The 27328-nt window shown below is 39.2% G+C and overlaps 1 protein-coding gene across 2 annotated transcripts in view; it reads left to right on the forward strand.

Moving 5' to 3' along the window:
* GMDS (GDP-mannose 4,6-dehydratase) overlaps positions 1–27328 on the forward strand; it is a 429522-nt gene that overhangs the window by 59584 nt on the left and 342610 nt on the right. For both annotated transcript variants that reach the window (XM_072853190.1, XM_072853191.1), the window contains 3 exons: positions 10685–10729; positions 14414–14501; positions 19068–19177. In XM_072853190.1, coding sequence (XP_072709291.1) covers positions 10685–10729; positions 14414–14501; positions 19068–19177 — 243 coding nt within the window. The remainder of the gene's footprint in view (positions 1–10684; positions 10730–14413; positions 14502–19067; positions 19178–27328) is intronic.

The raw sequence follows: 27328 nt of genomic DNA on the forward strand, positions 1-27328 counted from the left end.
TTCTTAAAAAAGATAGGATGTTGCCATTTTTAAGTGCCAGTGATGTTTGTAATAAAAACTAGATATTATTTTCTTCACGTTTGCCTTTTTGCAAAAACTGCTGTGTTTGTTCAGTTAAAGTGTACCCTCATGTCTCTTGCCAATTAAATTAAAGAATTTATGAATTTTTAACAAGCAACATTGTGATACTGGCTTTGGCTTTGGTAGGCTGTTATTAACGTAATCAGGAATAAATGTAACAGAACAGTTTGCAAGCTGAGAGAGACAGGGAGGTTTCCGTAGTATTTCCTGTAGTTCCTAGGGCACAAAGCGATTCAAACGAACTGCAAAGAAACCTTGAGATTAGAGGAAATTACTATGAATACAGACAAAAATGACTAAAATGTGTCCTATGTACTCAGTCTCTCCACAGCTTGTAAAATCAGTTAAATTTAACTAGTTTCAGGTTTTGTGGAACAGCAAATCTGAAAGAAGTTAAAGAAAGAAATGTTTGTGACAAGCTCTTTAAAGTACTTTGTTTTGATGCTTCTTAAAGGCTTCTTTGTGAAAGTTTTAAACAGTTCTTCTGGTTTTGGAGATCTATGCAAAACTGTGTAATTCCTTGGAACAAAACTGATGTAGAAATATTTAAACTATACAATTGCTTTACCTTGATATAGCTCTGTCCTAATCTTAAGTAGGAAGCTGTTCATGAAAGCTAGCTAGCTGAAAAAATTCTTTTGATAACTGCACTTGAAGATGATACAAGGGGTTATTGCAACTTAAACTGCAGGTGATTTTTAATGCTGTATGAATTGAAGGAATTAGTATTTTGCCAGCAGTTTTGTAGTAGTTGTCTATTCCAAATCCTGTTCCTGACAGATAGGATAAGCAAGTGTGATTGCTCGCTTTCCCTTTCTAGTTCCCCTCAGACAAGAACCTTGGCAATTAATGAAACTGGGTGGGTTTTTTCCCCTTTTGAAGCTGACAAGGGAAAGCTGTGAAGTTGGGTACACAAGGCATTGTATGGTATCTGTAAATATAAGGATGACCTTCTGCAACCTTCTCTGAAAAAACACTGCATCCTTTTGCTATCGCCTAGATAATCCTTATCCTGCTTGGCTTCTCGCCACCAGGAAGCTCAGTCCATGTGGCATCGGAGTGCTTGATTAGCAAGAGCGGCCATGTGGAACAGAGGTATCAGGTCCAATGTCCAACTTCAATCAATCTATACTTAAATGTTTTGAACATGAATGCATTTATTACGTAGTTAAGCATCTTCACTAACAGTTGTTTTTGCTTACAGTGGAAGGTAGGCACTATCTGAATTAATAGTTCTGTTCATTCAATCAGGTTTTACCACAGAGTCCATGTATTTAATTTATTTACAATTATACTACAGAAGATATATTGTGTATTTAAAAAACCCAAGTCCTAGACTGTTAAAAAAAAATAAATTGTTTTTGAAGCATATTTACTCTTGCTTTAAAATATCCAACAAAATGTGAAGCTGCTTCTGGGCACAATAAAAACATGTTGCAAAACATGGAATTCTGGCAAGTGTTATCTTTGGAAAAACTGGTTAAAAGCACTGTATTCAAATCTTTGTAGACTGTGTGCCTTTGACTTTGCTAATTGTTTCTCTAGATTTTTTTTGTGAGGACAATATTTTGGAAGGCATGGGAAGAACTTGTCATCTTAAGATTCCTATAATTTTTGTTTTTTCAATTAATGGAAGTGTAGCTTTATGTATTTAGGACTCAAAATACGTAAGACCCCTATTATGGGGAAGAAGAGTATGTGTGTAGAGTGAACATTAGGGAACAAATCTTAAGAGCTCTCCTGTTATATTTCTCTCCTATTACTGTTTCTTCAGTTTCTCCTGAAGAAAAGATTAGACAAATAGCTAAGTAAAGAGTCATTTAAAATGTAACATTTTGGTCCAAATAGTGCTATCCTTTCACAAGAGTTTACCTTTGGGATTTCTGTCGGGTTTTTCTTGTTTGTTTTGAAATTTCAGTAGGATATTTCCTTTTCTATTCCATTGCAAAAGTATCAGGAAGTTTATTGCTGTGATAGGGGCTTTGACTCTTATTGTATCCCTTCCTGGTGTAAAGGGAAATCTGAGGTGCCCAGACCTCTGGGATGATGATGATCACACTTAAGCTTGCTGGTCTCTTGGCCACTCTGAATATTCACAACTGTGGAAAGTGTTTGGGGCCACCTTTTAAGACCTCTGTTATTGGGAAGTGTGAGAACCTTGAAATGAAAAGGTGGGAATTGCATAAACAAGCAGAATCCCTGAAAAATCTGTTTGTGCTTCAGTAGATGCCAGACCAGTAAAAACTGGACTCCCACCATGCTGACTAGGAGAGGCAATACCTTAACAGAGTAATGATCAGTGGCAACACAAGCTGTCTTGTCCTAGAACTTCAAATGTCTGGGAAGCAGAGTGGTTGCTCCCATGACTTGCAGACCATATCATTGCAGGATCAGTGCTTTTCTTCCACTCAACTAAATATTGCAAGACTGAGAGCTGCTAAAGCTCCGACATACCAATCAAGCATTCCTGACTGCATTTTCAAATTTCTAACCATGCAAACATTTAAGAAAATAAAAGTTGTCTTACTGTGCACTGCTTCTCTACTCCAATTGGAACATGCTTTCTTTCTGGTTTTGTGTTTCTCTGTAAATAAATTGTATTTCAGACTAAATTGCTATGTCCATATGTAAAGCCGAGTACAGAAGAATGAAATAAAAACCTTTTTCCGTGTTTTCCCTGTCTGCACTCATTTACCTCTCCTTCATTAGGCTGTGGTCTCATGCAAACAAGATAGCAAGTGCGATGTTTATTTTGGTTTCTCTCAAATACCTGACCTTGCACCCTGTTAGGAAACAATGTCTTGGGGTAAATGTAAAGTAGGACAAACTCAGGCAGTGAGCAGCAGTGGTAGAAAGCCTGCTGAGCATCAGTGTGAGAGGCTGGCGCTACAACGGTGAAAGCAGCTTTAACCTCAGCAGCTGTAGTAGGCGGCTGCAGCAGCAAAAAAAATACATGTAGCTCTGTCTGAGAGTGAGGTGGGTCCATTATTTTTGGTAGGATGTGTGCTGAGCTATGGTCATAAGTTCAGGTGGCCTACCCAGTTACAGTAATAGCCATGTTACTGCTTTTGCTTAGGTTTTTCTCTGTAGGATGTTAAAGGTAAAGATGGCATGCTAAGATTTCATATTTTCCTCCTGGTGTCACTTCATAAAATTACTCATCTGTCTTACACGTAACAGATGCTATATTTCTTCCAAAACCATTTCTGGCCTTTATGGTTTGTTACTGTGACAACTTTGAACTTTCGAATTTTGAGGTCAAAATTACTCTTCTGAGAGTGTGTCCTACAGCTTAGTCCTGGGTTTCCTGGTTTCTTTGCTCTGTGCAACTAGGTTCTGTGTGTTTGGGTTTCCAGTGGGTAGAGTTTGGGTTAGTTTGCGTTTGTTGCAGATGGAGGGGTTTCCCCCCCGAGTCGGCTGCAGCAGCGTTAGTCACCTAATGGGGCTGATGGGTTAGTCCGAGTACTCGAGGATGGGCCAAAATGCTCAGAGCTGCTGCTGATGGGAGCTGCTGTTACTATTTTGGAAAGGTGAAAGACCATCTGATACCAGTAGCTTTTTTGAAAGCAGGAGGAAATAGGGATGGGCAAAACAATCATCTTGTGGGTTTTAAAACTGTTATGGATTTCCCATTACAAACACTATAAGTAGAGGTTTTAATTTTCTTGTGGACTGTTGTCCATATGATTTGCATTTCCATGTTTATAGACACATTCCTCCAATCCCTGTGGTTTCACTAGTGAGACAGAAAAATATAGCTAGGTTTCTCAAATTCAGAGTTCGTAACTGGTTTGTTTTATATTAATATACTGCAGACATTCATATTTGAAGGGAAAAGTAATGTATTATGGCTTATAATATGCATTCAGAAAAAGCTTGTTCTTTAAAATCTTCAAAAGGCCTCTCTACTGACACTTTTCCTCTTTATAAAAATAGTTCGTCGGACACATCTGAAAACTAGCAGTTATTTTGAGTATCTGAATGTTTGAGCACACAGCCTGAGAGTTTAGGGGCATGATTTTTAATTTTTTCTAAAAAGCTATCAAGCACTTGACTGTTGTCACTGGGAAATTTGTGGTAAGCGTATTTGGAAATAACACATTAAGTGTCACAGGTTCCTGCAATCAGGAAAAATCCTTAGTATACTCGTTTTGATGGTGTAACTTGTTTTTCCCAAGCTGAGATGTTGGGGGTTTTTGTGTGATAGACACAAGCTGTTTGATTATTGTAGAATATCATATGTGTTTTAGACTGAAGATTTTATACTTTTAAATATCAACACTTTAAAAAAATCAGCAATATTGAATTGACATACCTTACTGTTGTTGGCTTAAGTTAAGCCAAAACTCACAAGTGTGTGCCTCTCCTAATGGTAAGGAGCAAATTTGAATTACACAAGTTTATTCTGTTCGTGTTGGCTTTAGAGTAGTGCAGAGGTCTGTTCTTTAGATGAAATGTCTGTGCTGAGGTTCGCAGTAGAATAGCTATAAATATTGATGATGTGAATAATGTTGTTTTGGATAAAGATAACTGGAGGGAGGAAGGAAGAAAAACTTGTTGCTGTTGTCCGTAACTGCAGTTGCAGCTCTTAATATAATTTAATAGTTTACCAGTGGAATAGTGTGTGAGGTCAGATGGAGCTCAGACTAGGAAATAACAGGGTGATTCACTTTTCCAAAGCAACTTTGCTTTTCTTTTACTTTTGAACAACTCTTAATTGGAAAAGAACAGAGTAATGTAATTAGAATGTTTTTGTTGTTGCTAATGATAACTTTTTCTCCTACTTAATTTTTTTGTTGTACTGCAATTAATGCGTTACAAAAACCCTTCAATTAAATGAGGAATGTTTTAAAACAAATAAAGATTTTTTTTTAACATTTATTGCCTTTTGATTTTTTTCTTTTGACCACAGGAACAAAAGGACACTTGTTTTCCTATTCTTACTTGGCCAGAATACAAATCAAAATAGCAAAATAACTACTGCATTTGGAGGGTGGCAGCTTTAATAAATCAGTTCAATACTTCAGAGTTCATAATTCTTCCTTTTTCAGTATGGAGAATTTTTTATGAACACTTTAATGCTTTACTTCGAGTATTGCCTTGAAGACTTGAGACAAACTGCAGCACTGTTCTGTTTATAGTAGCTGCAAAAAATTACTGATTTCCTCCGTAAATCACTGGAAATGATTAGAAGTATGCATTTTTTGGCAAAAATAACATTACACTGTATTACTGTCTTGGATTTTTTTTTTTTGAAGGAAGGCTGTTTTGGAGTGCTACAAACAAATGAATAGTTGTTGTTATGGATTGTTATTAAAATTATTTAGTTGTTGCTTTAGAGTGGTGTGTGTTCCCTGCTCCAAAGGATCTGTCATCATACTCCAGCTTAATAAGTCACTGAAATAGCATTAGCATATAGCTATGCAAAAGTTTAAAATTTGATGAAGCAACAATTTATTGTGCAAGGCTACTAGTGGCATTGGTTCTGCATATTTTAATGGAAGTATAGATTATTCTTTTAAACAAGGCTAAATAAAAATGGTGACAGTGCACTGTTGGTGATGTTACTGCAGAAAGATCCCTTTAAGAAATAAAAACCATGTCCTATGGCTGAATGTGTGCCTCTTCTCTCCACACACTGTCCCCCAAACAGGTTAACTGAACCTATCAAAATTTAACTTGAGCAGAGTACAGCTATAGTTTGTAGTTCAAAAGGAATTTAGAACCGCTATGAATGACCTTGGTAATTGACATCATCTATAGTTTGAACTTCCATGAACTCACCTTTGTAGTGTTATTCCTAAGGGCGTGGCACTAGCCTTACTCAATTTTTAATTTTGTAAGTATAACCAACTTTGGTCTTTCATGTGATGGCACTTTTTTCAGAAGGAATAATGGAGTCTGAAAGCTTGGTATTTGTGACACATGCAAGTACAGAGCAGAACTATAAGCATGTAGCAAATGGACAGATATTTCATCATACACGCCCATTGTAGAAATATCAAAAAACCAAGACCTCCCTCGAACAGTCCATCTGACAGTAGGTGTGTTGCATTTTTATGTTCTCAGGCTTTATTGCTAATCCATTTGCAAATGGGCAGGCACGAGGAGTATGGGAGATGGCACAGTAGTCATGTTCTCTTCCCTGCTGTGTTATCAGATGAAGTGGTGCTTTTTGAGTGACCGTGTCTCTTGTGGCTGGGAGTCAGGTTTGGGAGTCTGGTTGATATTGGCAGCTCCGTTGTTTCAGAAAGTAGAGAGCTGGGCTGTTGGTGGACAGTTTCTTTAGGGATCTTGCAGCAGGATTTCTCACAATCCTTTGCATGGCTTTGGGATTTCCTAACATAGCATGTTTGTAGGGAATGTAATTTTTACCACCATACTGTGGGGATATTTCTTCTCAAATGTTTATACTATCCCCCTGCAATGGGAGCCCTTTCTCCTCTGTGTTATGGTTATAATACACTTGCATCACTTGTGTTAGGTTTTTAATTCCTTTTCCCTCCTGAAAAAGCACTCTATATACTTCTCCTGGAGTTCTAGGATTAGTAATAAAAAGAACCCTATTCCTCTTCCTATTGGTCTCTTTTCCCTTGGTTTTTCATCCATCTAGTACTTTCTTCCACTCCTCTTTATTAGTAGAGAAGAGCTGTGGGGAGGAGGGAGTTGCCTTCTCCAGATTGCAAACACTCAGGTAGGATGTAATCTAGTTCTTGAATCCAGGAGCTCTGTGGAAGGATGTTGGAACTGGCCATATCAAAGGAAGAGGATGAAGATGTCTTGCATTTGGGGTTGCTTTTACAGCTTTCTCTGAATGTGTCAATATAAATCCAAAATGAGACCATTGCAAATGGAATTTCCCTGTGTAGAACAGTGCAAACTGAGATTTGGATTGTTAAACAGGCTATTTTAATTCCACTTGTTTTCAGTTTTCTGTATAAATGATCCTATTCTTTGCTTATGGATCAAGTCAAACTTGATACTTTTTTTTATTCTAGGTGTTTGTGGCAAAGCACTGTCTAACTCTTGTTTAAGTCTCAATTTCTTCACTCCATTGGAAAAGGTTTTCTTTGATTGTGTGTCAAAGCTTATTGAAGTTCTTGACGTTAACTACTGTATTAAATATAAAATATTGCATCCTAACGTTGTCTCACTCTAGTTTATGTGACTGTTTTCTTTTGTCTGGGAATTTTACAGACATGTAAGGCAGCTGCAGTTGGAAACCTGCTGCTGTATCTTGGAAGCCAGCTGAAGTATCATTCTTTGTATGTGTCTTTGTATGTGCTTTCAAACTACTATTTGGCTGAAGGCAGCGTAGTGATTCTTCGAGTCTGATATGTCAGAGTGTACTCATGAGGAACTGTCTTAACTGAGGTAGTTTATTTAATCAGTCATGTTAAACTGCTTTGACCATTCAAGCTGGTCTGACATATCTGTGCAGAGCCATGTCTCATTGCAATCCTACTTAAAGGCAGTTTGTAGGGTGTTTTAAGACTGATGTTTTGGCCACAGACAAAAGGACCTACTTCTGTCTTCTGAGGTTTTGTTGATCTGCTATAAACTGAATAGCAATAGCTGGGTACTTTACATTAGCAAAAGTAAGCTCTCAAATGTGACAACGCTTCTAAAGTAGAATAGCATATTGCCCAGTGGAGGGAACACAGTAACCAAGCACTCTAATCTGTATAGACCGTGGTTTTTCACCTTCCTTTTGTGGTTGACTTTGGGGAGTAGGGTACCTCAGCAACCAGACTGGGCTCTGGGCGTACTAATGCCTTGCTGGTTGCATGTGCTCACTGTCACCTAAGCTGGTATTGGTTTTTTTTCAGTATTAAGGAGGACGTGATTTAGACTGATAGTCTTGGGGTAAAACACTCAGCGAAATAGGATCAAGGTGATTATAAGCATTTCTTACAAAAGGGAAGGCCCTGCACCCCAGTCCCCAACTTCATGGATCGGACCAAGTCATGCGCTTCATGCTGGTCCATTCCTACTCGGATGCAAACCAGGAATGGATATGGTTGGCAGCATGTGGCTTAAAGTAAAATCTGCGAACCCTAACAATAATTGAGATTTGTTGCTAAACACCTTGTTCCTCTAATATTTCTTTCCTGGTTTAGCGACTCCTGAATCTTGAAAGCTCTGTTTGTAGTATAAATGGAAATCAATAGCTTTGATAATACAATTTATATGCATAATGTAGTCTCCTATGGATAAAGGTTTAAATCACTTAATAGTGTTACTTAATATTATTTACTCCTTGATCTCATTAGGAAAAGATGGAAGCTGTACTATCCTTACAAGCTGCAAACTCTTTGACACTTTGATTGCTGTTCTGATTGCTGTTCACATTGACAGCTGCTGTACTGAAAAGAAAAGGAAGGGAAACGTGAAACCTGGGGCTGTGTGTGATATGGTATCGCAGTGCAGGACAGCATGAATCTGCATTGTGTGCAATTACCAGACAGTAAATCAGCTGTGCTGTGCTAGAGCCAGAAACCAGTAGCTTTCACACTTACTGCCTGTTTCCCACTCATTGTAAAGCCCTGCCCTATCACTTGATAGGCCTGGAAAGGAAGCGCAGAGGAAGCGAGTGCCACTGCTGGTTCAAAATGTTCCAGGGCGACTGGAAAGTTTGAGCAATGGCCTGGGTGAGAAGAACAAGACCTTATTGACAGGGTTCAATCCTAGTCAAGTCTGTTTCCCATCAACTTCCTAAGTAATCACAGCCTTTCTTTTTTCATCTCCTTTGCACTCTCTGGGTCTTCCACTTACACCTCCTTTTTATTTTATATAATTATTTATTCTAGTGGACTGAGCAACCAAGGAGAATTGGGAAGTTTTCTTCCCTCTGATCCACCCCTGCTAAATCCTGGAGGAATTACTAATGAAAAAGATGATAACTATGTTAAAGGTAGCTGTCATCCTCCGCTTTGCCCCCATGTTTCTCCAGAGTTTCCATTGCATATTCTTTGAATTTCTCCTTTCGATAGGGTCTTGTTGTTTTCATTTGATGTACAGAAATATATACTGTTCCAGTGATGCCATGGCACATGTGGTTTGTCATGTTCTAGATCAGCTGGTGTCATAGACGGAGGGCTGTTGGGTTATGGCTCTGTAAAGTCATGTGAACACAGACATCATATATATGTAGTGGGAGAAGTATGTAAGCTGAGACTATCTTTCTTGGTTTCAAGCTCTTCTAGACTGTGTAAGAATTTATGAAACATTTATACCATAAAGTCACTCATTTTTTCTAATTCTGCAGTTTTAAACATACAGCAACATGCCCCTTGTACGCTGCACCACGCCATTTTGCGTAGACCTACGCACGATTTTGCCATCGGTGTAGCAAGCAGTTTCCACTGGCAGTCCTGCTGCTCTAGGGCCTCCTAGTGCATCTCAGGTTTCTTACTTCAGTATGTTATTCTCCTTAGGCTGTCTATGAGACAAGAAAAGTTCATTTCATCTGAGGCTCTCTGAGAGAGGCTTTCCTCTGGAGAAACATGCTTCAAAAAGAGGACCAAAGAGGCATCTGTTTAGTTCTGCTCTTAAATGTCTCTGGCCATGATCACGGCAGAGCCATGTAACAGAGTTTAAGCATGTAAGCATAGGTGGTATCTCATGTTTTTATGGTCTTTCCGTAGCAAGTCAATAGACTGGTGGAATACCCTCGCATATTAAAGGAACAACCAGTTCAAAAAGACAGTGAAAAGATGCAGACTCTTTGGGCATGGGTAATATTCACTGAATTGGTTAGTGAGCACTCTTCTGGAGGGGTAAACTTTGCTGGGTTTGTGGTGGTGTGTACACATTTATAAGGATAATATGATGTATTGTATTTGGTAATCCTGGCAATAGTGATGCCAGGAAGATCATCTTATTTCAGGAAAACATGTGCTAGCATGTGTTTTGAAGTATTTGCTTTTGAGGAGTTTAATAATTAAAGTTTGACAAGGATTTAAAAGGAAGAAAAAAAAAAAAACAAACCAAAACCCAACACAAACTCTCAACCCTCAGTGATACGTAAAATGTGAAAATGACTTGTATTCTGTAGTATAAATATAGGGTGTACTAGGGATGTTTTTGAAAATTCAATTGGTCAGGCAGGCAGAATTATTGCTGCCTTCAGAAGGCTTGTGGAAGGAGCGCACGTGCAAGGGAGACACGAGCATGACACAGTGCTCCAGAGGCATATCAGTTTGCAGAGTATGCCAAGCTTGCACCAATTTTTCTAGAATGTTTTTCCTTCCCTATCTCCAAAATAGATCAAATTCAATAACTGTGGTTAGGATATTTTGGAAAGAAGTCCCCAGGCACTTTATAATGGAACTTGGGAAGAGATTCAAGAGACGGGAGATCTGAACCAGCATTTGTAAGCAAGTTGTCTTAAAATATACTGCTTAATCTAAAGTTAACCAAAAAGCGCCTACAGTATTTTTAGGTCAGTGTATAAATATGGAGAAATCAAAGTATATGCTTGTTACCTGGTCAACTCACTGCAAATTTTTTTTTCTTCCTTTTTTTGAGACCTTAACCAGTCCAACTCTCCCAGGCCTCTTCACTGTGTTTCTAACATTTTCCTACATCTTACTCTTCCCAGGATGGATCGTACTTGGCTGAGTTCCTGCTGGAAAAAGGCTACGAGGTGAGTGACTCGGTGACCAGCTGTGGGCTGATGGAGTCATTTGGATGCTGCAGCTCTGGCTTCCTCTGCTTCTGTCCTTCTCTGTGTATGTTTTCCACTCCAGCCCTAGATAACAAATCAAAACTCCGGAGAGGAATGTGCAACATGGCCTGTAATCATGCCAGCTTATTGTACTATTTATCATCTAGTGTCCACTGGTGGATTCCCTCTTCTCCTCAGGGTATAGCTGCTTTGCATGTTTCCCGCCAACTCAGATAAGCAGTGACCTGTGAGAGCCAAAACTGTAAGGAATTAGGGAATAATTTATGAGGCAATGTACCACATAAAAGAATAAGAATCTCTTGTTTGTTCTCTTCCCCCCCCCCACGCTAAAGGCCCTTTTATTTTGGCAGTTATACTTCAGCAATGAAAACCTTGCATTTTGCTTTCTCTGTTTAAAAAGAAAAAAAAAAAAAAAAACAAAACCCAAATCCAAAAATATAATTTGGTAGTGTGACTTTCCACCCCTTCTCTTGGATTACTTATATTCTTTCTTAGCACATGATTTTCATTTACCTTTTCCTTAAAATAAAGGGAGTCTGATTGCTTACTTCTTGCTGCATAATTTTCCCTGGCAAAATCATCTTTTTTTGTGGCCCAGCAAAGCAACAGTCACATTATTACGGTATGATTTGATGGTTTTGAACTTTTGCGGGCATATATGTGAGAATGTTTGTCTTAGTCATGAAAGATGCTTCCAAAATGTATGATAATGGAAGGAAAGGGGTAGTCAAATTAATCTCCCCACAATGTAGTATTTTCTGGGTGTTTAGTAAAAGCTATATGCTCATTCTAACATTGGATTTTTTTACTTCTGTTGTGATACTGCTTCATAGCTTAATGAGAAGTCTCTTCTCAGCCAGTCTGTGCTTTCCATGCTTTTGCACGTGCTTAATCTTGCCCTGCTTATTCCATCCTTGCTCCTGCTTTGTTGATTGATCTGCTTATTGGTGTTGGATTTCCGGTGTTGCAAATTGATTATTTTTACTATTTCTCCATTCCATCTGGGGAAGAAAGATATCATTGTGGTTGCTTCTGCTACTTTAAAGGCAAAAGCACATGCTCTCTCCTAGTCCACAATGAAATTGGGAACTGCTAACTGCAGCTAAAATGAAATATAACCCTTTCCACAATAGAAAGGTTACAATAATTGGGTAGAGGGTTTTTTCTTCTGTTCCTCAACCCTCCATCTGTTTGTTGGAATTCTTTCCTGTGTTCCTGGTTAGAGACCTCTGTTCCTGAATAACTGAACACAAGAGTACATGTGATAACTGATTGCCTCCCTAACGAAGGTGGTTCATTTGACTTTTTTTAAATTTCAATCTATTTAAAGATCAAGCGCTATTGAGAAAAATCCACTGCTCTTACATTCTTAACTAGATTAACCAGTTTGCACACATTTTGGCTTGTCACAAAGTTTACATTTCCACCTGTCCCATGCAGACAAAGGTACCTTTCATCAGTTTTTTTACGGTAATATTGCTGTCATGGATTAAGCGTTTGGCAGGTTTTCTTTCTCCTGCATGTGCATACCAGAAAAAGGAGTGGGAGGAAAAAAGCAAAGAAAAAAGCTGGGTTTGCATGTATTCTTGTTATCGCTGGATGCAACAGGCTCTCTGGATTTGTTTGTTTGCTGAAACTTTTTGAAGTCCTGGGGTGATTGCATTTAGCACATCTCATTGGTCAAATGTTGGTGTCACAGTCATTCAGCTGACACAAAGCTCTTGCAAGCACAGTCTTTCATCAGGCTTTGAGCTGGCAAGATCTGACTTATTGGTCAATCGTGTGAACTTGAATTTCAGCATGACTTCATTCAGAGATAATTGAGAGCTCAAGAAGTCTCTCATCAGGACTTTAAGCCAAAATATTTAATTTTGCTAGAAGAGTTGTAGAGCACTTCAGTTAGCTTCGTTTAGAATAATTTGATGCTTTAAAACTGCAAAGGCTGATTTTTACTCAGCAAAACAGATGTCAATTTGAGTACTCAAAATACTTCCAGCATCTCTTGAAAAAGTGAAGTTATTATGGAGGTGTCTTTTTTTGAAAGTGTTTCTCTGTAAACCTTATGTCCCTATAAATCATCCACACATTCGATAAATAATTATTTTGATAGGGCTTTTAACTACATAACTTTGAAAATTTATCTTCATAAATTCATTGTTTGATGGAAATTTCTTTTGGGGGGCCATGTTTCTCAGTTCCCCACTGATCCTCAAAAGCAAATATTTTACTCAGTTGTAGAAAGTTTCATGTTTGAATTGTAGAACAAGGTACGTTGTGAGCGTGTTGTGTGGCTGGGCACACAAGAGACTTTATGCAAGGAAATTGGTGTCATAAATTTGACTTGCAAGTTGTAAAGATGAAGCTATTCAGCTATTATTAGACATCTTGCCACCAAAATGTCATTCTTAAAGCAGCAAACTGGTCTTACTCTGCGTTTGTGCATATGTTTTTACTCAGTTAATTTTGGGACTTAAAATGGAATAAAAAGTGTTTTCTGTATCAATAACTGTAGCTTGTGTTACATGTGGAAAAAAAAAAAATAAAATCCCCAAACAAAACAAAACCAAAACACCAAACACTGCCTGTTCCTGCTGGTATATTCTCGCAGGTACAAGTTAACATGAAGTGAGAGTAAAGCGATGGCCCAACCAACCAAGTGTAGGATGCATCAAAGTGTAAGGGATCACTTTCAGAAATAAAGGGCAGGGAGAAGTGGAGGACAGTCAGATGCTGAAGCTTGATTTCACTTGTGCAAGCACCACTTCTGCAGCTGGTAACCTAAGCTAACGTGAATTTTGGCAGCAGGCATGGGGCTATCTTACATAAGGAGGAAACGGGATCAGTGACTGAACAATTTCTCTAATGTATTAGACACAAACGGGCTTTTCTTTAATGTTAGTCAGAACCAGTGGGTTTTTTTCATTGACTTATTTATCGTGGCTGGCTAAAGGAAATTCCCAACCTGCATTTCAGCCTTAGACTTGCCTGTGTGTCTCATAACCCACTGGAGAACACTGACTCATGAGGTCCACAAAACAGCACTGACTGTTCTGGCTGTTCTTCCAACACCCCAGAAAGTGAATAACAGCTGTTTTCTGAAATATATTTGGGCCTTGCAGCTGCTGCCACTTCTTTCGCCTTGTCTTTTTCTTCCCTTCTCTCCTCTCTGCCCCCTCTCTCCTTTCCCTAGCCCCATCTCCTGCTGCTGCTGTTTCCATGCCCATCATCTCTGGCTCCAGAAAGACTTCTCTGCAACCAAGGAGAAATGGCTATCTTGGGATTCATATATTGCTTCTCCAACTCCAGTGATGTTAGCAAGTCTCACTCACTAGGAGATGGTGCTCTAGGGCAATTCAGTGCGTTTTCTGTACTGTGTATGATGCTTGGGCTGCTAGCAGTGTCAACAAGTGAGAAGATTAAACCACCTAAGGGTACTAAAATAAATATGACAGCATCAGAGCTCATCTCCAAGTATTTTGTTAAGATTTGGGTAACTGTCTGCCTTTAGGAATAGAGACAAGCTCTGATTACCTGGTATAAGGGTTTGGCCCATGTATATGAAAAGAGTGATGATGATGATGAACACTTTCCTCTTAATGTTTACCACTTTCCTTTTGTATTTTTTCCTTGTTCAATACCCAGGTGCATGGCATCGTTCGTCGGTCTAGTTCTTTTAATACAGGCCGGATTGAACATCTCTATAAGAACCCCCAGGCTCACATTGAAGGAAGTAAGCCTTTGGTTTATATTTAAGGTCATTTTGGTTTTGTTTTGTTTTGTTTTTTTCAGTCTGTGGTGTGTGTTTGGTGGAGAAAGGTCCCCGGGAGCAGGAAGGGAATCCCAGTTTCCTCTACCTAAATGTTATTAATGAGTAGTTATTTTTAAGCTGTGCTTGATTTAGGATTGGCTATTTAAAACAAAAACAAACAAACAAAAACCCTTGATAGTTAAGCTTCCCTTTTCTCTGTTTGTGTTAGCTAGCTGCTCTCAGACAGAAAAGTGACAACTTTCCTCTGATGAAAATGTGACACGAAGTATAGATGCACCTGTGTGTGTGAGTTACCACGTGGGGAAAATACAAGCGGGGCCCAGGAAGGCACTTTCTGTTGTGCAGAAATGCTGACAGCGTTCACACATAGCTAGGCAGTACCAATTAGAAAATGGCTGGGCCTGCAAAAAGCTATGTGAGGTTGAAAACTCTGAGATATCAGAAGAGTAAAATGGGGTTTTTTTGAGGCAGTTCTCTTAGGCACTCCGCTTCTGTTTCCTCATGAGCTTCTTAGTGCCTGGAGGTGGAAGTGACAGGAGTGGAGGTGAAAGTTTGGGGACAGCCTGTATGACAGCATGAATAAAACATGATCAGTTCTTACTGATGACAGGAAGAATGAATCTTTGAACCTTCTGAATTGCTGCACCCAAGGACATGATTACCTGTTTTTCCTGAAGGAAAGGCATTGCTCTTGGAAATTTGCTGACAATTTACTGTATTTCTCTGTTACCGATGATAATTTGGAAAGCTGAAATTATCATCTTTAGAGTACACTTTGCAAAAATTGTTAGTGTTTTACCTTAAAGAAGGTTAACTAGTCACTTAATGAGAAGAAGTTCAAATGTTGCATAGCTCCAGTTCAGCAGAGCATTTTAACAAGCATATAGTTCTCTATGCTATGCATATTTTGTAGAGTTGTGCAGACTGACACTGTCCTAAATAGTTCGATTTAAGGTATTGTTAACACTAAATATCTCCATGCTGTAAATAAATCTCGTGTCTTTTGAAGTCTGCTTCCCACCATGGTTAAACAAAGCCTAATTTTATCAAATTGTAATATATAATGAAACTTTTAGATTTCACTTGATCTTTGCTTGTAATTTAAAAAAAAATATTTAATTTATGACATGAATTCAGTGGTATTTGCTGTGAATAGTTGCTACTTACTGTACATTGCTCCTTAAAATACCTGATTGAGAAAGGGGTAAAATTGAATAAAACATCTTCATGCAGAATACTGAAACCTGTGCTTCTGTCAAGGACAATGTGAGAACTGTGTTTCCCATGACTTACATTCATGGCTCACAAGGTAAAATGAAGCAGAAGAAATCAAACAGGAACTTGTGCGTTGTGAGGACCATCTTGTGAATATGAAAAGTGATTTGAGAAGGCAATGTAGATCGTGACAAATATGTATATGAACATTTAAGGAAAGGGATGGAAGAAAGGAAAAAGAAAGCCTTAAATGTTTTTCCCCACTTCTTATCTCATTTTCCTTTAAACGAGGAATGCAGCCATATGAATGGGAGGAGGAGGAGGAGTTGGACTTGGAATCTCAGGAAAGGCTGCTCCATGGAAACTGTTTGGAAACAATGGGTTTCCAGGCAGTACTGGAGGAAGCAAAGAAGCAATAGTGGTTGAAGTGAGCAAACCCTAATTTTGTCTTTGCCCTGTGTGTTCTTCCCATGAGGAATTGATTACACGCTGCAAGATGATGATCTTCATAGACCGTGAACCTCTTTATAAAAAAAAAAAATGTAGGGAGAACAAGAAGGAAAACAAGTGTTTCCTGAAGGTTTTTAGATTGGATAATATTACTAAAACCCAAAGGTTTTGACATTTGATCTGTGTTTATAAATCTTTGCACCAAATAAACCCCATTTCTAGTAAGTCTTTCCACTTAGCCTGTTACTCTTGAAAGACCTTTTTTTCATGGGTCAGAAAATGAACAGAGCCTCATGCCCTGCTCCCCTTCAAAAAAGCCATTTGGACAAGAAGCTTTGAAGACTTGATGGTAGACCAAAATGGGCATTCCCCTTTGAGAGCTTTACATTTAAGGTAACTGTGGGAGGCTATCTCTGATGCTTGGCTCAGCCCAGCTGGCAGCCCACCTTCCCCTGGGAAGCTCTGAGACTGCTCTCTGGCCTGGGGATGGTGGCAGAACTGGAGGTCTTTGGTGTAGGAAGAGGGAGCCTGGCTGTGGCACCTCTTTCCTGCTCAGCTGCTGCTTAGGCTGGAGAGGAACCAGTGCTCTTTCAGAGCCTAAGGCTCCTACAGAGCTGCTGCTGCTCCATGGACCTCCTCTTGTAACAGTGTCCTCTGCTCCATCCTCTCTGAAAGGCTGGCTCAGCTGGCAGGGAGATTTTGTTTAACTCCCAGCCAAGGTAAGCAGAGGAAGAAGAGGGCCCCCTGTTGCCTAGGGGAAGCTTTCTTTTCTGGTACAGAAAGGGTAATGCATTTGGGTTCTTCCTTGCTCCCACCAGCCCACAGAGTTGTCCTGAAAAAGGTGGTAACTGCCATCGGAGAAATTGGTTAGGTGGTGCTTGCTCTTGGTCTCTATTTAGTGTCGCAAGAAAAATGCAGCAGTTGTTAAGGTGATGTGGACACCAACGGTTTTCAGGATTGCAGGTTAACACCAATATCCAAATAGTTTTATCCTATAACCATTTGGGATCTTGTGCATGCTGTGGCCTACAGGCAGAACTGGTTTCATGTATTGAATTTCATTTGGGAAGCAGGACAGCTGCATTCCATACAAGTGGAAATGTGGTGTTCCAGCACAGCCTGTATAGAACTGGTGGCAGGAATGAAGGCAGCCCACACCATGGATAATTGATGTGTATGCACAAAAAGGGTCATAATCTGCTTGCCAGCCCTCATATTTAATCACAGCTATCTCTTTCTTAAAAAAAAAAAAAAGTTGCATTACCATTTCCTTACCTGTTAGCCACAGCTTCCACTGGGTCTTGAAGTCTCTTCAGAACTGTCCTTTTCAAGCAATGTGTATGTAAAAGCAGGCTTCAAGAATATACTGTGACCTGCTGGGCTGTATCACTTTATCAACCTGAAGAGCCTCAAGTGCCTGTTACATAGGAATGTGCAAAGCTGAACACCTGAGAACTGCATGGTCTGTTACTTCCTTGCTGCCTTAAACTGTTAAAAAAACCACAAACAACCACCAAAAACACATTAAAAAAACCCCGAACCAGCTTAAATAAAAACAAAGTTTACATATCTCTACAGCATTAAAAAAAAATGTACTGTGGATTCATATGGTAGTCTCTTGTAATAAATCTTGTATTTCTTGGTTTCAGGATTTAAAAAAAAAAAAAAAGAAAAAAAATCAAGTTGATTATATCTGTTGATGATAGAGCCCCAAAAAAGTGGTGACCATTGTCAAATGGGAAGACCGCTAAACTGTACTGAAATAGGAATTTCTTCTTTTTCCTGGAGATAGGGCAATGTAAACATAAATTTATTAAGGTCAAAAACATCAAATGAAAATCTATATAAATATGGCAAGTAAATGTAAACAGCTAATTCATCCATAGTTATAACAAGATTTTTCTTTTTGTTGAACAGGTATGTGAATAGCAGTCTGGTGGTGTGATTTTTTTAAATTTTTTTTTTTTTTAAATAAGAGGAAAATGAGACCTGTTTTATCAGAATGAATTTCACTTCTGGAATAATTTTGTGACAGGTCAGGATCTGAAACCAAGGACAAGTTGATAAGCCATTGCAACCTGCTCTTTTAATTTTGACAAGGAGCTGGTTTCATGCTCTTACCTACTTTTTCGCACATAAATTAGAAAGTTAGTCAGGAAAGGACAAATAACAGCTGTGTGACTGACATATCTAACCACATTTGAGATTTTGGTGTGTGATATCATGAAGCATGTTTCATCGACTGTTACAATGTTCTCTGAAGTTCCTTTCCAGGGTGTATTTACATTTTTTAAATGGAAAAACAATAGTAATGAATGCAGTGGGTTGTACTGTAATGTTACCTAAATGTTAATGTTGTAGGTACCTTAGGCATTTTTGTTGTGTTGTGAAATTATTCGCAGTGAGGAACTTACACATGTGCAACATTTTGGGAAGGAGGAGAAAGCTATCAATGTATGCTTAAGAAGTTATTAAAAACCTTTGTGAGTGGATGATTGGAAGCCTAAACTAAAATAATGCTTTTTTTGTTTTTGTGGCTGAAATTCTGTGCATGACATTGATCTAACTTATACAACCTCGGTTAATGAAGTGTAAACTATTAAACAAATGATATAAATGTTGCTAGGCAAATCAGTTTATTGAAAAGAGAATCTGAAATGGTATTCATTACTCCTGCAGGGAAATATATTTTGTACTGAAAGCAGGGAAAAAACCCAAGCAAAACCTTGTTCAGCTGGTGATTTCTTAACTTTTTCCAGTAAATGTTTACTTGGATTTTAAACCTGGAATAGGATTTGGACCAAGAATGCCATATTGTTCTGGGACTAAAGTGTATTAACTCTGTGTTCTTAAACTCTGAAGACATGAAGCTACACTATGGGGATCTCACGGACAGCACCTGCCTGGTGAAGATCATTAATGAAGTCAAACCCACTGAGATATACAACCTGGGAGCTCAGAGCCATGTCAAGGTGAGTAGCTTCTAGCACTGAGAATTGTGAATGTGCATTGGTGGTGGTATACTGCTTCGATTATTTTAGACTGCAGCACTTATAGCCATTTTAACAACTGCTGAGTTTGACAGGTAAACACTGCCTTAAATCAAGATAGTTGTGTTTGCTGTGGTGCTGAGTTACTGCACGAGTCTTGCTACTGAATATATATTAAGATGTCAGAATAAGAGAGGTTAAATGGTCATTGTCAACAAAATCCACAGGTTTAAAAGTCTGATTTTCCTACCATGTGAAACACCTTTTGCTGTAGAGTTTGCTGCTGATCAGTCCTAGGGGAGAAGTTATGCAGTGCTGTTAGGCCAAACAGTGCTTAGAACCACATTATTCCATTTGCTTTAACATCAGTATGTGTATCTGAGTATGTCACTTCTAGAAAAGCGTTGCCTATACCAGTTTTCATGCAGGTGGTATTCTTGGAAAGATTGACCTACAAATAGAGAAAACAGCTTTGCTACTACATGCAGTACTATAACATCTCTGGGTTTTTGGTTGGAAAAATCAAGTTACAGAAACTGAAACAAAAAGGACTTGTTGAAAATGAGTAACGTGACCTTGGCAAGTACTGCTACATCATAAGGAAAGAAAATTAATAATAGAGAGGAGAACTTTAATTTGTGTTTTACATATGTTAAGCTACATTGCTGTATCATGGAAAAGCTCAGTTTACTAACACATGACCTCTATTTACTTGCAAAAACCTCATTCATACTTCACTTCATGATTACAAACTGAAACTGATGGCCAGGTAGCAAATTGTCATTAAAATAAGTTGTGTGTCAGTCATATGTCCTGTCCTTATTGTGTGCAATGTAAAAGTATTCTTAAATGGTAATATTCCCTGGCCTCTCTTGAGGTGAGAACTGAAGGAGCATTTAAGCCTCATGAAAATCAGTTTGGCTTTAGTTTTGTAAGTCAGTCTTCCTACAAAAAGCAATGTGTTGTTCCTATCAGTCTGTAAGCCTTGAAACCCAGCAAGAGGAAATCATGTTGAAAGACTGCAGTTATTGACAAGACAAACAGCAGAATATAGAGATGAAATGAGAACAATTTTGCTTTTAAATTGCTTGCATGATTGAATTATTCAGTTTGCTCTGTGCGAAACATGAGTCTGGCTCGGTTTATTAGCTCAGGTACAGCAGTATATGAACAAGGCTACATAAGTCCAAGGGCAGCTGTGGTCCAGAAGGCAATTTAACTGCGGCTTTGCAGAGTGAAACCTGAGCCAGCAAACCTTGCTGGGTATTTGCAGTCCACAGCTAGATGTTCCAGCATTTCTTTTCTTGAATTGGTGCTTTGGATAACAATCTCCATGGAAATTACTTGTGTCTCTTAGGTGGTGTTAGCATGGTACTAATGTTCTAGTCCCAAACTATCTCCATGTGGCTGCCAACAGCTCAAATCACAGCACTGGGAGGGCATGAAGGGGTGGTGGTGGTGATGCTGCTATAGCTTCTTGCATGACACTGCCATGGGCTCTGGGAAAGTTTATTCCTCAAGTATCTCACTGCATGAATATTTTGAGCCAATGCAGATCTGGCACCGAGTCTTGGCTTTTGGACATCTAATGGACCTTGAAGCATAATGAGGAGACATCAAAAAGGTTCTCTTAGAAGCTAGCCTGAATGCAGCAGGCCAATACTTAGGTGATGTTAGAAGTTCTACTGGAAGTCTAGATGGACTTCTTCAGTGTGTGCTTATTATGCTTCCTAGCATCTCCAGTAATACTTCTGTTGTCACAGTTGAGGAGAGAACCTAGGCACCCCAAGACTGTTGACTGAGGTGACTGGGGGACTTGACTATGGTATCAATAGGACTTAAAAGCAGTCCAAGAGTGCTTACCATTTTAAAACAATTCCCAATGTTAGAAGAGGGAGTAGGACTTGGCCACCTGCAGGGGTGAATGTCTTCACCAGAGACCTGAACAGCTCTTGCCATTAAACTTTGATTATGTAAACTTACTGTTTTTGCCTGTGTGCATCATGTTTGGGGAAGGAGGGAAAAGAACTTCTAATCTTAGCTTGCTTCACATTCTGGTGACTTTGAACCAGTGATGTCTTCAGTATTTTTTGGTGGTGTTTATGTTGGCTTGTGTTTATGCAGAATAAAGTTTTCTATCACTCTCACTTCCAGTTAGTTCGTGAGCCATGCTGAAATGAAGGAAAATAAAATAATAGGAAGTTGGTCTGGTTTCCTGTAGGAAACCAATGAAGATGAAATCGGTTCTTGGAATGAACCCACAGTAGTCTGGGAAATACTGTCAGAGAAGACGTTTTTCTGAATCATAAAGTGAGGACTATGACTCATAAAGTAGGTCATTGAGAGGCTGATCTAGTCTTGTACATGGGAGAAAGTGAGAGAATACTGAAACTTACTCCTTATTAAAAACAGTAAACTTAACAGAATGATATCATCAGTAGGAACAAATTATCCAGTGTGCATTCCTGTCTGTTTTGGTGAGAAATGGGGATTAGCTCTCCACACTGTAGCTTCTCCATTGGATGTTCAGAAAACAGTAGCACATTCACTTCATAGTTATTAAGTAAACAGTTTAGCCTCATTTTCTCTATCCAGACTTTATATGTCCTGCTGCTTTGGCTTTTGGTGCTTTGGGAATCCGGTGTGCTGACCATGATTTGTTTTCATTTAATTAGGTTTCAAGGGAGTGATTGTTTACGGTGTATTGATTCTAAATAATAATCTATTATTGTGTATAGGTAGCATGCAGATGGCTTAATCTAAATTCTGTTATCCGTAACTCTATACTCATATCCCTCTCTTTGTTGAACGTCTTGAAAATCAATAATCCAAATGCTAGGTTGGCTAAAATGATATAAATGACTCTTCTTGCACAGTGTTTCAGTAGATGCACGCACATAGATATGAATTTGTAACTATTTTTTTCTGAAGGACAAGTGATCTCATCAGTATTTAACTGTGCTGTAAGATTTTTTTTTTTGTTTTGAGTTGTATTGAACTGGTAAAGCTGGTAAATATTTTTTTACAAATTTCTGAAGCAAAAAGGCAGTGTAACCATAGAAAAAGATCTCTTGCTTTCAACACTTGAAACTTGTTGCACTGAGCAGTTAAACATAGGACTGAAGACATGGCTCCAGTTTTATGGCTATTGCTATCCTAGTAGTCATGTATTTAAAAAGCCTAGTCCAATTTGGCTGTAGTGCAGATAGCCACAATTTCTCAGTTTACTTCTTTAAATTGTATTGGGTAGTAGAAGGTTATTTTGCCTACTTACTGTTGGCATTTGTTGCCAGAAATTTTATAGCAAATGTGTTTTATGAAATATGAAAATAATGGGTTGACTTTTCTGTGATAGCTGTTCCTTACATATTCAACATGGACGTATTATTGCAGAGTAAAACATTACTTGTGTGTAACTACATTTTAAAAAAGCCAGTAAATGCTCAGTTTGGGGTTTTTCACCTTGCAAGATGTATACAGGGTTTTAATGTTCTTTAGGGGATATTAAGGTTCTATTTAGTTTGAAGTCCTTGCAGACATATGGGTGTTTGGAGTCACGCAGGAATTAATTTGAAGAAGCAAACCCTACCACTGTTAGCTGAAAGGTGAAATGTAAAAATCAAGGGCCTGTTAGCATATAACCCCTCACTTGAGTGAGGATCTCTTTACACTTGTCTATTGAATTCAGCTTTATCACTAGCTCCTCCATTTTTCCTTCTATATTTTTGTGCTCTCCAAAGTGTCCTCAGTCTTGGGAGGCCTTTAGTCTCCTCTTTCCCCATTCTGGCAAAATTAAAGAACTTACTTATTTCTGATTATTTTGTGTTTTTATCTGCATCAAATACTGACCCCTAATTGCTGTGAACCAAACATGTTATGAACTACTAATTGATTTCAACTCCATGGCTGTTAATGTGACTATGTCTGTTTTCATGCTGCATGGAGGGTGAAGTGGCAGCAGGGAAGATGAAGAAACAAAAAAAATAGCAACAAGGTCTTCAGAGCCCATGGAGGAAAATTCCAACTTATGTAAAAACCTGTGCTCACCTGTGTCTCTGCTGCATCCTGAAGTTATAGCTTGCATGCTGGGTGATGCGAAAGTGGGATTGCTGCAGGGAAGGGAAACTTGAAGTACACAAGCAAAAGTTTACGTCATATAATTTTACAGAATCACAGAATGGTTGAAGGTTAGAAGGGACCTCTGGAGACTGTCTAGTCCAACCCCCTTACTCAAAGCAGAGTCAGCTAGAGCAGGTTGCAAAGGACCTTGTCCAGTCAAGTCTTAAGTAGGATGGAGACTCCACAATCTTGATCAACCTGTTCCCTCACCTGTGCTGTTCCATCACTCTCTCAGTGAAAAAACAACACCCACCACCACAAACTTTTAAATATTTTTAAATAGCATTTCCTGTATTTCAGTTTGTGCCCATTGCCTCACCTCCTGTCACTGGATACCACTGAGGAAGAGTCTGTCTCGGTCATCTTTACTCTTCCCACCATCCATTAGGTATTTTTATACACATCAGTCAGATCCCCCCTCTGAGCCTTCAGGCTGAACAAACCCAGCTCTCTCAGCATCTCCTCATATGACAGATGCTCCAATCCTTCAGCCCTTTGTGGCCCTCTGTGGGTCCATTATGTCTGTACTGAGAGCCCAGAATTCAGTGGTCTCACCACTCAGCACTGTAGAAGCAAAAGATCACTTCCTTTGACCTTCTGGTGACACTTATCCTAATGCAGCTGAAGATGCTGTTGTCCACCTTTGCTGGTTCTTGGTCAACTTGGTGTCCAGCAGGACCCCCAGGCCCTTTTCTGCCAAGCTCCTTCCCAGCTGGTCAGCCCCCAGCATGCACTGGTGCATGGGGCCATTCCTTTGGAGTTGCAGGACTTTACACTTCCATTTGTTGAACTTCATGGAAAATCCCTTCTGCCCATTTCTCCAACCTGTTGAGGTCCCTCTGAAGGACAGTATACCTATCTGGCATTATCAGCCACTCCTCCCAATTTTGTATCATCTGCAGATGTGCTAAGGATGCACTCTGTCCCATTGTCAAGGTAATTGTGTACCCCTGGGGTACACAATTAGTAACTGGGCTCCAGCTGGACTTTGTGCCACTGATTACAACGCTCTGAGCCCAGCAGTTCAGCCAGTTTTCAGTCCAGCTCACTGTCCACTTATCTAGCCTACTCTTCCTTCATTCACCAACCCAGTCATCTCATCGTAGCAGTCTATCGGGTTGGTCAGGCATGATTTCACTGACCAGCTGACCAGCCCGTAGTTGAGGCTGGTCTTTCACTGATGCTGACCAGCCTGTAGTTCCCTGGATCCTCCTTCTTGAAGACAGCAGTGACATCTCCTTTCTTCTAGTTGTTAGGAACCTTCCCTGATTGCTATGACCTTTCTAGAGTGGCTTCGCAATGGCATCAGCCAACTTCTTCAGCACTTGTGGATGCATCCCACCAGGTCCCATGGTGTGTGTCTGGTTTGTATAAATGTTCCCCCGATCATCTTCTACCACGGGTAAGGTACCCCTTCTACCATGGGTCTCAGGGACCTGTGATTTCTTAATGTCAACCTTACTAGTGAAGGCGGAGGTGAAGAGGATGTGGGATACCTCAGCCTTTTCAGTGTCCTTTGTCCCCAGGTTTCCTGCCCTGTTCAGCAGCAGGCCCACATTTTCACTGATCGTCTTTTTGCTGCTGATAGACCTGTAGAAGCTCTTCTTGCTGCCCTTCATGTCCCTGACCACATTCAAATCCAGGTAGGCTTTGGTTTTCCTACCTCTGTACCTGCCTACTTGAACAGTCTCTGTATTCCTCCTGGGTTGCCTTTCCATGCTTCCACCTCTTATACATTTCCTTTTTATGCTGATTTTCTCCTGCAGGTTTTATCAGTGATGTTATAAGGGCAGTCCCTTTCCCTCATCCCCTTTCTATCCATGCAGTTAGTATATTTGAAAATCATCTATGAGAAAGCCTGTGTGGGAGAGGATGGTGTCACTCTGAGGCAGTCTCATATGAAGAAGGTACTTCCACTGCATGTGTCCGGTGAGTACTTAGCTATGAGGAAAGTCAAGGCACAAGCTTAAATAACTTAGCACAGAACTAAGTCAGAACCGAGAACTGAAATCTCCTGGTTGTTGAGTTCTGGGATTCTTTCAAGGTCTGTCCTCGTGCCATTCAATAGCCAGACTGGGGAATGTGCCCTCCTTACAGAACAGCTCTCTATTAGGATCCTTATTTTGAAAACACTTCAATTTGGTTTTGCTTAGTTTTAATGATCTCAATAACACTGAAGTAAAATAGCTTCTAGTGATTGCTGCCATTGCCTATTTGGTAGACTAGTTCTGAAAATAGTTCTTTTGTGCTGGAGAAGTGTTTTGGTATTGTAGTCCATGTGTTAAATCGGAATGTTCCCCGTTAGTTTGTAGTGTGGATTTTTTTTTATCACACATAAATACCAATCAGTAATATTAATGATGCTACTTAGGTGCTTACATGCTAACTGTGTACTTACCCAGTTTGGTTCCAATCCTGCAATGCTTCCTCATGGCGAAAGTTTTTTTTTAATTTGATACAATCTTGCTTATATGAAACTTCAGGCTAAATAATTCAAAGCATTAATTGTAAAGCTTTTCCACTATTGCATTAGAAACAAGGCTTAGAATTGTGCATTACAGCTTGCATAATAAATGTTTTATGTACTGTACCTCGTGGTTCTTATTGTTCAGTATGCACTGTTGTGCTGTTATATTATTGCATAGGTTTTAAGCTTGTTATGAATGTCACAAGCTCACAGTTTCTGAGAAAATTAATGGATTTTTTGGTGTGTTTTAGAAAACAAGCAGTTTGGCTGTTTAGTGTAACAAGATCTAGTCTAGTTAATTGTAAAGAATACTAGCAGCACTCTGTTGTAGAGATGTAGCAAGACTTGTAGGCAAAAATAAGCCTAACAGACCTTAATTTTATAGAGTTAGAGAATTTTATAGTTATGCTTTATAGAATATTTTATTGTCTCAAGATGATATCAAATTACTTCTAATTTAGCATGTATGGCAGTTCATTTTATTAGCCAAAAAGTGAGTTTCCAAACCTGATTTGTACTATAATGAGATTATAAATATAGAACCTACTGCCCTGGGGTACCTCTGATTAGCGTAGGATCCCTGCATGGGCCTGTGGTGCCATGTTCTGTGGCGTGCTTGGGTACCTGTCTGTCTCCTGTCATCTGTTTGCTGGTGGTGGCAGCTCGTAACACCAGCCTTGTGAACACAACCTCGCTAGAAAATTGTTATGCAAACCAGCAAATTCTGTATTTGCACAGTGCTTTACATGATGGGGCCTTGGTCCTTAGCCAGGGCAATTAGGCTCTTTGCCGTAAATACAAAGAAATAAAAATGAGCTGGGCTACCTTCTGTCCTGCAGAATGCTTTACTGCTTTTGCTCGTGCTGGTATCATCCAGAGTATGATCCTGTAAGGTGCTGAAGAGTCTTAATGTAGCTCAGCACACCCTTTAACTGCTTTAACTTCAGGCTGAGTTGCTCGAATGCTTTCCTGGGTTTTGTGCGTGATGCTGTGTCCTTGTGGGATGGAGTGCACCAGAGGGCAGAATAAGCCTCTCAAGTGTTTCTTTCAAATGCTTATATGTGTTGTTCTGCTGCGTGTAGCTTAAACTCTTTAAGTAATCTAATTCCTTTTAAGCAATCAGGTTTTAGGTAGTTTTACACTTGAATTATTCTGGGCAATTTTTTAAATATAATACTTGCAGTACCTGTTCAAACAGATTTTGTGTGTGGCCTAGAAAGAAAGGTAATTCCAGTAATAGCTAGCAATTGGAATTTTGTATGTCTCTTCACCTGGTCTACTAAATATTTATGGCAACTTTACACAATCTTTGTAATTGCAGTTGTATTGTCAGGCTAAATAGATTTTAAAAAGAGTGTTACTAAGGAATTTAGTGGAACTATTAATTTTACTAAACAGATTAACTTTAATAGTTAAATATATGTATTATGGCTGCAAATGTTATGAATACATAAAAAGAATAATGGAATAACGCACTCAGTGGTACTAGTATTTATTAGCAAATACAAGCATTAACAAATTGCTCCCCAAACCAAGTACTATTTATG

This window comes from Ciconia boyciana, chromosome 2 (assembly GCF_034638445.1).
Source record: "Ciconia boyciana chromosome 2, ASM3463844v1, whole genome shotgun sequence".
Classification (NCBI taxonomy): domain Eukaryota; kingdom Metazoa; phylum Chordata; class Aves; order Ciconiiformes; family Ciconiidae; genus Ciconia; species Ciconia boyciana.